The sequence below is a fragment of the Vidua macroura genome, chromosome 4, assembly GCF_024509145.1.
Source record: "Vidua macroura isolate BioBank_ID:100142 chromosome 4, ASM2450914v1, whole genome shotgun sequence".
In the NCBI taxonomy this organism is placed as follows: Eukaryota; Metazoa; Chordata; class Aves; order Passeriformes; family Viduidae; genus Vidua; species Vidua macroura.
Window position 1 is genome coordinate 57,205,474 of NC_071574.1, and position 14,152 is coordinate 57,219,625.

The 14,152-nt window shown below is 35.3% G+C and overlaps 1 protein-coding gene across 2 annotated transcripts in view; it reads right to left on the minus strand.

Annotated features, from left to right (window-relative positions):
- SLIT2 (slit guidance ligand 2) overlaps nucleotides 1–14,152 on the minus strand; it is a 261,234-nt gene that overhangs the window by 30,904 nt on the left and 216,178 nt on the right. For both annotated transcript variants that reach the window (XM_053975921.1, XM_053975920.1), the window contains exons 24-28: nucleotides 11,641–11,712; nucleotides 9,030–9,193; nucleotides 3,821–3,945; nucleotides 3,582–3,679; nucleotides 2,030–2,169 (exon numbers count right to left, since the gene is read on the minus strand). In XM_053975921.1, the coding sequence (XP_053831896.1) occupies nucleotides 2,030–2,169; nucleotides 3,582–3,679; nucleotides 3,821–3,945; nucleotides 9,030–9,193; nucleotides 11,641–11,712 (599 nt within the window). The remainder of the gene's footprint in view (nucleotides 1–2,029; nucleotides 2,170–3,581; nucleotides 3,680–3,820; nucleotides 3,946–9,029; nucleotides 9,194–11,640; nucleotides 11,713–14,152) is intronic.

Here is a 14,152-nt window from a genome sequence, read left to right on the forward strand (position 1 = left end):
GTTTTGATTTCTTTTAGAGCTGGTGAGAAGACTCTCACCTACTCACGTGTCTTACTGACTTCAGTAGATATTATGGCATGCATTGTATCTGTAAAACTCATTGTATGATCATGGTAAAATTATGCACAGATATGAAAAAAAATTAAAAAATGCATGTCTTGTATTTTGACTAAAGAAGCACAAGTGCAATACAAACATCAAAAATTTTATCAATGTTTATTCTCTCCTTTTTCCTCTATCCATAGAGGTATATAGAGAAATGCTTCAATTTCTATTTCAACTGTAAATCAAAAATTTACATTTCATTTACAATACTCCAAAAAATGCAACAGGCACACTTAATCAGAAGTTTTAGGCTAGGATATACAGACAGTCCTTTGTATCCATTTCATGGATATTTAATAAAAAGCAGTCCTTCCCATGGCATACTGTGAATCCAACAACAAGACTCTAATAGTTAAAGACACCTAAAGTAAGGTTGAAAATGTAGAAATGAGCAACACAGGTAAAAACACCTGCAAAGCTGCAGTGGAGGAATTCACTTGCAAGTGATCTATCTACTATGTAATAGGTATATGAAACCTCTTAGCATGAAGCCACTGAAGAGCAATGCTGGACTGATGTGACCTTGCTTTGCATTCTTCCAGCCTACACAAGAGAATACCTGATCCCATTCTTAAAGGAGACAGCAACTGATCCCAGGGGAGCTGAACTTGACTCATGTATACCTGAAATATTAATTGTAGGAGAACTGCCGTTTCTACTTACTGAGGCTGTTATCTATTATTCCTTTCCAAGGCTTGAACTGTCAGTTGCACTTAGGGATTAAGGTATTTGTACTTGGCAAAACAGTATTTTCTCTTACAAGAAGATTATGTCTGTCCTTCCACATATGGATCATCCATGTATTGTTTAATGGATTTTTGGCTTTTGTATTGCTTTAGATATTGTAGCTTATCCTGCATAGGGGAATTTCTACCAAAAATTTACCCAGAATAAGTGCTGGATGAATACCTCTATGAGATTATGGAGCTGTATTTCTTATACTTGTGTTTTAACATCTTCACTCGTTGTGCATTCCCAATATTTAAATACTGACTTTAAATTTGAATACCCTGAAACAGGGGAGCAATCCAACAATCTGTAGAACTAGTGATGGAAGCACTTTGGATGAGAAAGGAGTTAGCTGGGTTTTCAAAAAATAAAATTAATTCATGCATTTACCCCTCCTTACAGTTTCCCAGAGCTCAACTTTGATTGATTAAAGTAAATATATAGGATGATTTAGTAATTGCCAGATTATGGTAGATCTTACATTTAATTTTTATGCATTTCAAATCATAATGAATTCAAGCTCTGTGTTCTTCTAGTGGTCAACTATCTGATAGAAAATAGATGTGTCTAATTAGAAGTGCTATAAAAAATATCAATGCAAACAACAGATCCTACTTCCTCCGTGCTGCTGCTCCAACTATCCTCCATTCCCACAGAGACCATGACAGCAAGCAAGAGATCCTCTGTCACAAAGAGAAGGATATGCTTTGGCTTGCCTGCCAACTGACAGAAACAAAAGACACTTGTCTTTTTATTCTGTGCAGGAAGCATCACACTCGGTATTAATATTTCTAGCGAAGTACAGGACAGCATCCAGGGGTGCCAAATATAGTTCCCCAATGGCACAGACAAATTCTTTATAGTAGAATGAGGATTAAGGAGAAAAGCAGAATATTTTTCAGATTTCTACAGCTACAGAGGTCCTCCACTGGGGTGTCTAGGCAAACAGTAAGGAGGGGCACATTTTGAATAACATTTTAAATATAAAAATGCTGTAATTTGAAAACTAAAAAAAGGAATTAATGAGTGGACATTAAATCTAGTTTTGACTACAAACCATACAGGAGAAAAAAAATGGAGGAACACCTGGTATTAAGTCAGTTGTAGAGTAACTACTAATACACCTGCAAAGTGGAAAATATTACTCTTCTGCTAGGAATTCTTGAATTACCTGTGCTTTCTCTTATACTCCTACCTGTATATTCAGGTGGACAAAGGCAAGTATAGTTATTAATTCCATCCACACAAGTAGAATTGTTTTCACAGTCATTGTCTTCACAGTCATCAACATTTACTTCACAGTTCTCACCTTCAAATCCATCTGCACAAGTGCACCTGTGATACAGAAAACCAAATAACCACATGGACATTTTAGGTGAGAAGCCCAGACAAGTAGTTCTGTAATTAATAGAATTACATTAGAATTACAATATTCCACAACAGAATATGGTTGATATAAGGTAAAAAGCCCTTTTATCAAACAATCTCAAAGTAGTTTTTATGTTTTAAATTACAGAAAAATGCTTCTAAAGTCATATCTTAGTCTTTAGTTTAAGTACCCTACTAAATTAAATCATGGAGCATTCCTTTTAAATGGCATTTTAAAAAGCATTTCTTTTTTATTTTAAAAAGCATTCTTCATTTACATTGTGAGATTGTATTTCTTATGGAAAGTGATTCTTTTGGTTTTTTAAAGTTAAATACATGGAAAATATTGTGGAATCAGTGATTAGTATGTAATAGTAGTTTTCCTCAATCATTTAGTTAAATGCACCAATATAAAACTCTCTCTAATGTACATGCATTCATATAAAAAACCAAAGCCTGCATAAATTCTACAAAGCAGTAATTTATTTTTTTGCTTTTAATCATGTTTCTGCAAAACAAATACATCAAAATAGAAAGTAAATGTAAAATACATTTCCATGTAATTTGCAGTACCTATAATTTCTGAAGTTTTCAGTATGAGATTGCTTTGATTTTCAAAATATGTAGTGATCAAACAAATAAATGAAAAAGATCAAATTCTAAGGCATGACTATGTCAATTTAAATTCTTGAGGCATAGTATTAAGATGTATAAACTTAATTTTTAATAGAAGACTATTTAATCCTTGGGCAGAATTTGGATTAAAAGTAAGAGTAATGTCATAATGAATTGCAGGATAATGAATTGTATCTTTGTGAAGTGTCATTTCTAACAAGCTTGAGGTGTAGATTATTAAATGACTAATAATCTCACATAAGAACGCTAAAGAACTTTATTTCATAATTCATGAAGTACATCTGGAGTAATTGTACTGTGTGATTAAATAACTCAAGATTAAAAATGCTCACAGCATGTTTATCTGCTGGCATAGTGAGTTTCAAATGAATCATTAATTTTCTGTTTCACTGGGATTTACATTTTATCATTTACATGCTGTCTGTTGAAGTAATACACACAACAACAGATGAATTATGAGATTTTTTTCAGCAGGGATCTAGCTAGCTATTAATTAACATAATGGAGTCAATACTATGCTGTCTTGACCTGATATGCCTCAACAAATCACAGTAATTTGTTATTGTTTTTAACAGATTCAAAGCTCTAGAAGCTTTCCAAGGATGGCAACATGTTCTGAAAACATCCAAAGTGCTAAAATCTGCCTTTGTCGTGCTCTTACCAGCAAACCTAAAGATTAACACCAACATTACAATAAAAATCTCAGTAGTTTTTCATCCTATTATTACAATTAAAAAACCTACCAGAAACCATCTTTTTCTCCTTCTTTCAAATGACAAGTTCCACCATGGTGGCACGGGTTACTAATGCAAGCATGAATAGGAATATCACAGTCTTGTCCCTACAATTATACAAGGGAACAACAATTATAATGTAAGAAGAAAATACAGACACTAGTGGAAGGGAGACAAAGAATACTTAAAGGTTTTTAAGGATAAGCTTACATTTCAGTGAGCTTTTTTCCTCTTCATGCAATACTTACCTTGAAACCATATGGGCATGTACATCTGTAGAAGTCAACTGGATCATTATTGCAGGTTCCATCATTTTTACATGGATTTGATAAACAGGGATTACACTTTGCAAGAATATTAACATCCACGGGCCCTTAAAAATACAAATTGGTTAGTCAGAAACAATCAACTATTAATTTACATTGGACAGGATCTATCTGACATGTTGCTTTAAATGATAAAATTTATATTTTTGACTTTATGGTGTTTCTATATTAATGAAATGCTGAATTGTCCTTCATTCTTTTGATGTGACCAGATAAAAATGGGATTGGATTTTTGATTTAAGTATATCACTTTTTAGTTTTTATTAAGAGGCTGACACCATATGATTCCCATATCCCTATCCTCTGAAAGCTGTACAGTTTTGATCCATGATGATTACTTTTCCCTTGTATTAACAAAATGAAGAATACAATTTCAGCTTTTGTTTTGTTATGTAGTAGGAATTGCCAGTGAGAAAGTGGGCTATCACAGGTTTCAATCCTTCCCATTATAGTCTTACTGAGAACACTTTAAATGCATTTTTGCTGTAACATTTTTTTTATCTGCAGGATCACATAGATGGCAAAATGAAATGGTAAAATTACCTGCAAATTCCTTGAACATCTGCAAACTGGAATGTAAATTGCATTGTCCAGGCTATCTCATCATATATAGCTCTATAATGTGTCTTTCTTCCTTATGGGTCAGCCATAGCTCTGTGCTTTACTTAGTTGAGCCCACAAATAATGTAGACTGTACCTCAAACCTATGTGCAAGTGAAGAGTGCAATCCATGCTTGCAGTCTAGCTTCTTCTATTAATGATTATAATGAAAGAAATCAGAAATGGAAATTGACAAAACCCTAAATTTCAGAACCCAGACTTGAGCTTTGACTTGGACAAATCTTATCTCTGTTATACAGATATTTTTTTAGCTTTTTTTTCACTGTAGTTTCCCAGTTTTACCAGCATTTTATGGTGGATTTTCAAGTTAGGAACCTCTTTTTTAATTTTTTGTCAAACAACTGAAGAAATCACTGGTTACCTGTTAAAAGTTAGAAAACACCTGTCTGTGTATGAATAATGATTAATTTTCATAATTTAGTGAAGTTTGATTACTGTAAGAGAAAATGGGTGACTTTGTCAAATGCCTATTAAGAGAACGAAGATACATTCTATATCACCAGCTCTACGGCCTGAGGACAATGCCTTCAGTTTGATTTCAGATTTCCCCTACTAATTATCCACAGATGAACTGCACCTTTGAAGGAACAGTGGTTTCTTCTAAATTGAAAAAAAAAAACAACTCCTGGTGTCTACTAGAGCAAATGCCTTATTGCTCTGTAACAGGTTTTACAGAAAATGAGCCAAACTGCAGAGTTTTCAAAGCTAAAAAGGGTTTTGCTTAGATATAGGGCTTTATTCTATTTTTAAACTTAGATTGCATAACTTTCTTGTTTTTCTCTGCAAATTAATCTCACATTAATTGTAAAGAAGCTAGCCTGGAAGGAAGCCATGTGATTGTAAGGATCCAGTAGGGAGTGTTAGGCAAAGAGTAGGTGACCTTTTAATTTTTTTTTTTCAATTGCAGTTGCTGGTATCCTTCTGTGTCACAGCTTGCAAGCAGAACACGGTAATATGTGATGAGGTGCTTATTGCCAAAGCCATAATCTTTATGGGCTATTAATTTTTTTTTTTCTCTTCATTACATTATTTTGAAAGAGAAATCTATACCTGGCCAAAGTATCTGTTAGATCAGCACACAGGAGAGGTAGAAAAGTTGAAACAAACATCATAGAATCAACACCTAGAAAGTCCTGACTGTACTCTAGACTATTGCTGATTATTGAGTATATTAAGACATTCTGTGAAAAAAGAATAAGTGAAAGATGCATAAAGAGGCATACATAAAAATTTGTAATACTGTGCTGTAGCCTGGGAGTCAATCCTTCCTTCTATTTATTCTGAATATTATATCCTCTTTTCAACTTTTCATGCAATAAAATGCTAATTAATTGGCACAAATTAAAAAAACATTCAGTAACTAAGCTTTTGTTCCCAAATGGATTAGCACTCTAAATTTCACTTCCAAAACAGAGACAGAAAATGGGATCCCAAGTCTCAACAAGAGAGTAAGCAACATTATCAGATTTTGTACTTTATTTATTTCAAACGAATATATATACAGTGCCCAATATGAATTAATATTTTGATTTATCATTCTTCAGTTGTAAGATAAAAAAAAATGTAAAGGTAGTTTTGTTACCTATTTTCATTTTCACTATACTGTTCCTTTATTCTTCCTGCTTGCATGTGTTAAAAGACTTGTATATGAAAAAGAATTTGGTTTATAACCTTTTGGTTAGTTTAGTTTTTCAAATTGTAGGTATCTGTGTTTTTGAGTAAACCCTGAGAAAAAAATTCTTTTGTAAACCAAGAAAAACTAACAGTATTTTATTGTCATAGATATATACACGTAGCTAAGATGTTTTAAGAAAAACCATGACACAATCTCAAACCAGCTTCTACAGAAACCTGTTGCAGGAAAAACTTTGACGTCTGACATTTTTTGACACCTCTCTTGCATATGGCCTCTAAAGCAGTATTTACACTGCGAATGAAATCACCAGTTTTAATACAATGCAACGGAAATAATAATTTCAGTTAGATAACTCAGATTTTAAACCCAGACTTATGAATTAAAAAACCTGCTCATACCATATACTAATGATATATCATGAATAATCATCTGTCAATTCATCACGGGGGAAAACGAACAGTACGCATGCGTGTCTTAGGAAAGAAGTCTGCTTGAGGTACACAAAAGGAAGGTCAGAAGGTCTGTTCTTAAGCAGATCACCCATTCCAGATCTACTTATAGCCTTACCTGGTATCAGAAAACCACAAGGCCCTGGAATCTCTAGAAGCAGGGCAAGGATGATAAAGAGGTAAAAGTAAAACATTGAGAAGCTGTTAGAGGCCACATTAAAAAAAGGAAAGGAAAAACCCTCCCACATAGGTAGAAAAATAACTGGAAGAAGAAAATATTAATGCAGGATTCCTGCAGTAAAAGAATTCATAAAATTAGAGTAAGGTAAAGTGATTTTGTCAAGCTTTATGACTGAGATGAGACCTCATTGTAAAATGCCATTTTCACTGGGAACTATTCATTATGTAGGTAAAATTCAAGCACCCAATTCATTATCATTTGAATGCATGGATAGTGGTAAGAGGGAATTACACATTACTCTTCTCTATAAATGCATATACAGTAGCAGACCATCAACCGATATTCTGAAAACAGCCCTTTTATTCATAGGCAAAAATTTTGGTTCTAATAGGAACATAGCATCTTCCTAATTCCTATTCTGCAGTTCACTTTTAAGCAAAAGATAAAATTACTTATCTTTGATCAACAGACTCAAAATGCCTTACAGAGCCATCATGTCATTGAAAAGCTGCTGATTTGCAATCTGTAATTATGAGCATCTTCATAGGACAGCGGCAGGAAAATTGTTTTCTTTCAAAAGTATACATAACACCAGATCTCCATTCATGGAAGTGAAACAAATACACTATTGTGCAGCTCTTACCCTGCACAATAATATAAAGGATCTTCTCTGATGGGCAAGAGGGAATAAGATATAATTTCTGGATTGTCTGACAGAAACATAACAGTGATTGTAGACAGATGTGATACAGTTTGTAAAACTGACAAAGCTGGAAAATAACTAAATATGTTCCTCAAATCCATGCAAGTATTCTTCCACTTGTATCCCTATGACAGCATATCTGCAATACTGTTCAGTTGATACTGGTAACGAAAATTATCAGACTGGCCAGCAAATGCCCTATCTAAAATGAGGCTAAGAGACTTTGCAACAGATGAGTGTCATATGCAATGAACTGGCATGACCTCAGAGATATACTGCTTCAAGAAGGATTCAGAGGGAAAAAAATCCACTGGCATCACAAGTAACAAGATGGCTTCCAGTGGTATTTATATACAAAAAAAAAAAAAGCTTTTTGACAGGAAGTCTAAAGAGAAAAGACTGAACAGATTAAATATGCATTCAAGAATAATTTTGGATAAGACAAACTCTGGCAAAGTCCCACTGCTTTGCTTTTTTAAGAACAAAATGACAAAGGAATGAAGTTCACCTTTGAAGATTCATTAAAAGATGAATAAGTCAAAACAGCTTCAAGATTACCTAGACACTGAGAATAAGTTACAAGACTAAAGATCATATTCATCTGATGCCTCAGAAATCACAATGAGTTTAGTAATGGCTTACAAATATAAGAACATATATTTTTTTAATTGGAGTTTCAATGTTTTTAAATCAAGACCATGAAAAATAAAACCACAGTAGAAGCCTTCTGTGTTTTCAAAATATTAAGAAGGGATAAATCAGTGGAATAGAGAAAGATTTAACAGTAAACAAACCAAGTCCTCGCTTGATGTAAGTAAAAGGGTACTTTTCTAAAAAGTAATAGTACAGTTCAGAAAAAGAACCAAGGAATTAACAGACAATAATGTAAGTTGTGATATAGATGCCAGCAACACTGGTACCAACATGGAGTGAAATGCCCTGAGACACTGCCTGTTTAGCAACATTTTAGATCAAGACCTCTGTAGTGGTTTTCAGTTTCCTTTATCTACCTTTATCTTGGTTTGTTTTTGGTCTGGTTTGATTTGTGCTTTCTTCTGAAATATCAGAGACATAATATACATTTAATAGCAGATTGCAAGGATTACTGATGTATTTACAGTTTTTATGATGAACAGCTTGCAGGAAAAATGCTGAGGGAAGTGTAGATGTTTAAACTCTATTCATGACTGAGGCTGTACAAGGTACCTGTGTACATCCTGTACTTTGGCATACTATGTATATCATGAGGAATACTGTACTACAAGCCCAAAGACTTTTTCTCTACTTATTTTAAAACAGATAGGAATTAAAATCTTTAAAATAAATACATTTCCTGAATGGAACCAATGGCTATATCCTTAAGCATGAGTAATAATAATGAGTAATAATAATAATTATGAGTAATAATAATAATAATGACAAGGCTGAGTCATTAAGATGCTATAATAAATGCATTTTGAGTACAAAAACTCTTAATTCACAGCTCAACTATTTGTAAAAATTAAACATTGACACTTTGAAGAGAAAAAAAACAACAGTACCTTGGCAAGTAAATTTCTTAGAAGGAGTCGTGAGAAGAAGTTTATCTGCCATTTCTCCAGGACCAGCACAACGTGCAATACCAGGTTCTTTGTATTCTGATTTTACCCAGTCAGATAGCCACTGCATATTACAATCACAATAAAGAGGATTTGCGCCGATAGCCCTATGGAAAAAAGACAAATAAAAAAGGGAGTCAAGTTTTAAATGGCTGCTTTTTAAAAAAGCTAGAAAATGGGTGGCAAAACCCATTCAAAACAGAAACCTGCTCTCCCATGACAAAAATGCCTGTTACAGCACTAAGTGTTTGGATTTGGGCTCTAGATCAAGAAGTGATAGTTTTAGTAGAAACGTAGTCCAGAATTGTAGATATTCTTAAAAGAACTATGTGTGAACTTTGGTGAGCTAATAGCAACTAGCTCTGCTTCACTGTTGGTTTGTAAGGGTGAAGATCAGCTGCATCAGCAGAGTGAAACTGATACTGGGCAAATTAACAAGATAACAAGAATAAAGTATTTCTTCTGGAGCAGTCAAGAAAATTCCACAGAATTCTGCCCTGATATTTTTCCTTTTCAGTTTATGGCTCTCAGGCTAGTACAAACCATCTGTTGCTAAGCTTCCAAATTGGATTTAATTATTTCCTCTTTGGAGTTGTCTCACTGAACTCACAAATATGTGCAGAATTCCGTAAAGAGTTTTCTGCTGCATAAGTAAATAAAACCAAATTATCCTAGCTTTGTGGTAGCTACATAAGAATTGCTTCATTATGAAAGCAAATCCATTTCTTTAAATGATGATCCTTGTGATTTTTTTTTTTTATTAAAAAAATTAGCTAGAGATTTTCGGAATTAATTTCTGTAACAGATTTTTAAGTGTTTATTTTCTCTGCTAGAAACTGGAAGTACTCTTAAAACTCTGAAAACAATGAGACCTTGTGTATTTAATTTGGAGGATCGAAGCCTTGTGCTATTCTGTAAAGATGACTCATGTTCCTTTCAAGAAATACAGTAATCATGGAACTTTTAATAGATAATCTTAACATGTGCAAACACTATCAGATGGCTGTATTAGAACATCCTCCTTCTCCAGATGTTTCAATACTTTCCACAGCTTTGAATCAGTGGGTCTTCAAGAGATACAAGAAAGTCTTTGGCGAACAAAGGCAGTAGGAACTAACAGAGCTGTAACACTCTTCTGTCCCACTGAGCAGAAAGCCCTCTCATATTAACTTTTTAATACATTCAAGCTGTATTCAAGAAAATAGACATATTTGTTCAGTCAGGCTTAAGTCAAAGCAGTAAAAAAGGAACTTCCCATGCAAGCAGAAACACCTAGAATTTGTCCATTCTGTATTTGCAAAAGTGGATGTCAGCCTGAACTAACACAATTGTTTTGCTAAAATCAAAACATTAACAAGGATAACAGGTATCCATTAAGAAAAAAAAAAAAAAACAATCAAATCTATCAAGTTTTACTGATATTTCATGCAGATAATTTGGTTTAATAGTAGCATTTGAATGAATTATCAATGACTGAAAGCTTAATCAGTATGAAATTTCTGAGACCTAAATGTAAATGTGCAATACTGAATGAGAAACAGATAATTAAGTTTTTAACAACTTCTGCTATTCAGAAACTTAAGCCCCCAGATATATCTAAAGGCACTAGTCAACATACTCCTCAAAGTCTTAATTATCCATAAACACCACAAGGTTAGCAGAAGGTAGCTTGTTCTAATTCAGGTTCTCAATGAAAATTAAAAACTGGATAACTATTGCTTCAAATCACGTTCTGAAATCAGATTTGATGTGTTTAGTGTCAACAAGACACTGACAGAATCATAGAATAATTTTCATGTATTCTCACCTCCTGCACAAAGCAGGGCTACCTTTGACAGTCAGGGTTGCTCAGGGCTGTTTCCAACTGAGCTCTGAAAATCTCCAGGGATGGAGATTATCCTGCTTCTTTGGGCAACCTGGCTGAATCATCCTCACAGTGAAGAATTTTTCATTATGTTCAATCGAATTTCCCTTGTTGCAGCTTTTGATGCTTTACTCTCATTCTTCACTGTGCACCTCTGAGTCTCCATCACTGTTGTAATCCTTAGAGACTTGAAGAGTTTTAGGTCTCTCCTTGGCATCCCTGTCTTCAGGCTGGATAAGCCCAGTTCTTGTAGCTTCTCCTTACAGCTCATGTGATCTAGTCACCTCCCAATCCTGTTTGCCCCTATACTCGATTTGCTGTAGCTCACAAACATCTGCTTTGTAAGGGAGAAACTGGACACATAGTCCAGATGTGGCCCTAGGAGGGCTAAGCAGAAAGGAGGGATCAGTATCCTCAGTCCCCTGGCTGCTCACTTTCAAATTTAGCCCAGAGTGTCTTTACCCTACATTGCCATGAGGACACGGAGCAGACAAGTTCAACTTGCAGCCCAAGCAGCAGGCCCAGGATTTTTCTGCTGAGCTGCTGCCAGCTCTCTGGCCAGTGGCCATCTTCTACACAAGCACGAGCTTCTTCCAGAGAACTTCTTCGCATTATGTCTTTGTTTGGCTCTATGAAATTGGCTAAGCAAAATAAAAAAAAAAAAATAGAGTATACCAGCTGAATACTCACAGATGTGATAATGCTGAAAGATCATTAAAGGCTCCTTCAGGAACAACAGAAATATCATTGCCATGTAAAGATCTTAAAGAGAAAAGAAACACAATAATATCAATGCATAAAAAATCATCAGATTAACTTTTCATGTTCTTTCAACAGTTTTCAGCTTTTCACATATTTTTTTCTTCTAGTTCCTCAGTGTTTCCAACTGTTTGTTTTTTTTTTTGTTTTTTTTTTGTTTTTTTTTTTTTGTTTTTTTTTTTTTTGTAAGCTCTAACTGGCAGCCTACTTGTCATTTGATTGTTTTCACCCTGGGTTTTCATAAGAAATACAAGTAATGTAATTATTTTAAAACTGAAAAATAAAAGTTGATAAAAGTAGGCACAGTTATACAAAGTAATGATTTGATTTAGAGATAGAAGATAGCAGAAGATTTTTTCAGCATCTCCCTGAAATTTGCATTAATTATGTTCATATGATCTTTTTAATCTTTCATGGATAAATAGAACATACAGACATTGACTGTTAATAAAAGTATTAACATTTTTGTCCAAATTTGATAGTAGAGATATAAAATTAAAGACTTCATTAAGCACCACTACTGGGAATAGTGATATTTCTTTTGTAGAAAAGCTGCTGGTTTCACCAACCACATGAAGTTCAACAAGGGCAGGTGCTGGATTCTGCATCTGGCATGGGGCAATCCTGGATGTAGGTTCAAACTGAGGAATGAGATGCTGGAAAGCAGTGCCAGGAAAGGCACCTGGGCATCCTAGTCAATGGGAAGTTGAACATGAGCCAGCAGTGCCCTGGCAGCCAGCTGGGTCAGCCCTGTCCTGGGGTGCATCAGGCACAGCACGGCCAGCTGGGCAAGGGAGGGGATTGTCCTGCTCTGCTCTGAGCTGGGGCAGCCTCATCTTGAAAATTGCAGTTTTGGGTGCCACAGTATAAGAAAGATGTAAAGCTAATACAGAGTGCCAAAAGAAGACTAATGGTGGCGTGAAGGCTGTCCTAGGGTGACGGTATGGTGTTTGTATCCCAAATCGTGTGTTCTGTTTATGCCTGATATTATGTTCTGTGCCTTCAGGACTGACTCTGAAAGTGAAGGATTGTTTTGTCTTGTTATCAGCTGGCTCACCTCCCCCCATGGTCTGTGCCTAGGAGAGGCTTGGCTAGCTTGGGCTTGCTTGCTTGCTTGCTTGCTTTTGCTTTTGCTTTTGCTTATAAGTTAGTTTAGCTAGGCAGTCCAATTTTTACCCTGGACTGTTTCTTTTTCCCTTCCCTTTCCCTTTCCTGAATATCATCTGAACCTGCTCTGGACCTGGACCTGGGAAACATCAAGAAACACCAAGAGTCTGCATTTTGTGACCTGCAGCAGCCATCCCTAGCGCCGGAGACTGATAGCTGGGTGACCACTCCCAGGAGAGACTTTCTGAATTTGTCTTCTCATCAGAACAGTGAAAGGGTTTTGTCATCTGGTGTTGATTTTTTTTTTTTTTGATTTTTATTTATTTATTTATTTATTTATTTATTTTTTTTTTTTTAAATTTTTTTTTTTTTATTGGGGAGTGTTTTTGCTTGTTAAATAAACAGGATTTTTTTCCATTTCTCTCTGAGGAAATCCTTCCCGAACCAGGTGGGGGAGGGGCCGTGGAGGGTTTGCTTTCTGGAGGCTCCTTCCGGAGGTCTTCTACCAAATTTTGCCCTAACCTAGGACAAGGGCCTTCAGAGGAAGCTCTGTGAACAGGGGCTGAGGTTGCTTGGTCTCTTCAGCCTGGAGGAGACTGAGGGGAGACCTCATTGCAGTCTGTAACTTCCTCATGAGAGGCAAGCACTGATCTCTTCTCTCTAGTGACCAGTGACAGCACCCAAGGGAATGAAGCTGAGTTAGGAGAGGTTGAGATATTAGGAAAGGATTCTTTACCCAAACACCAGAAGGTGTTTGGGCACGGGAACAGGCTCCCCAGGGGTCACAGCACCAAGTCTGATGGAGCTCAAGAAGCATTTGGGCAATGCTCTCAGGCACATGCTGTGACTCTTGGGGATGATGCTGCGCACGGCCAGGAGTTAGACCCAATGATCCTTGTGGGTCCCTTTCAACTCAGCTTATTCTGTGGTTCTGTGAAAAGTATCTCTCCTTTTCTATAAACTAATTCATTTACATGAATATCTAATACATATAGAATTACAGTTCTTGAAATTATCCATATTGTTATTGAATAACTGAAGTTATGAAAGCACACTTAAATAATACCATGCTTTAGGTATTTAGTCCAACCAAGTATTTAAATTGTTTTAAATGACACACATGGAGGCAAAAATTACATGTTCTACTGTGGACTTTTGAAAGAAATTTTTGCAGGCTTTCTTCTTAATGACAAACTGAAACTGTAAATGAAATGTAAATGAAATGAAACTGTAACAAACTGACTGTTCTTTATTTTCCTGTGTCCATTTTTGTGCCCTGTCAACCATATTTTTCCTAGTGGTAAAATGGAAAGTTTTCTTGCAACCAAAAAGTAAA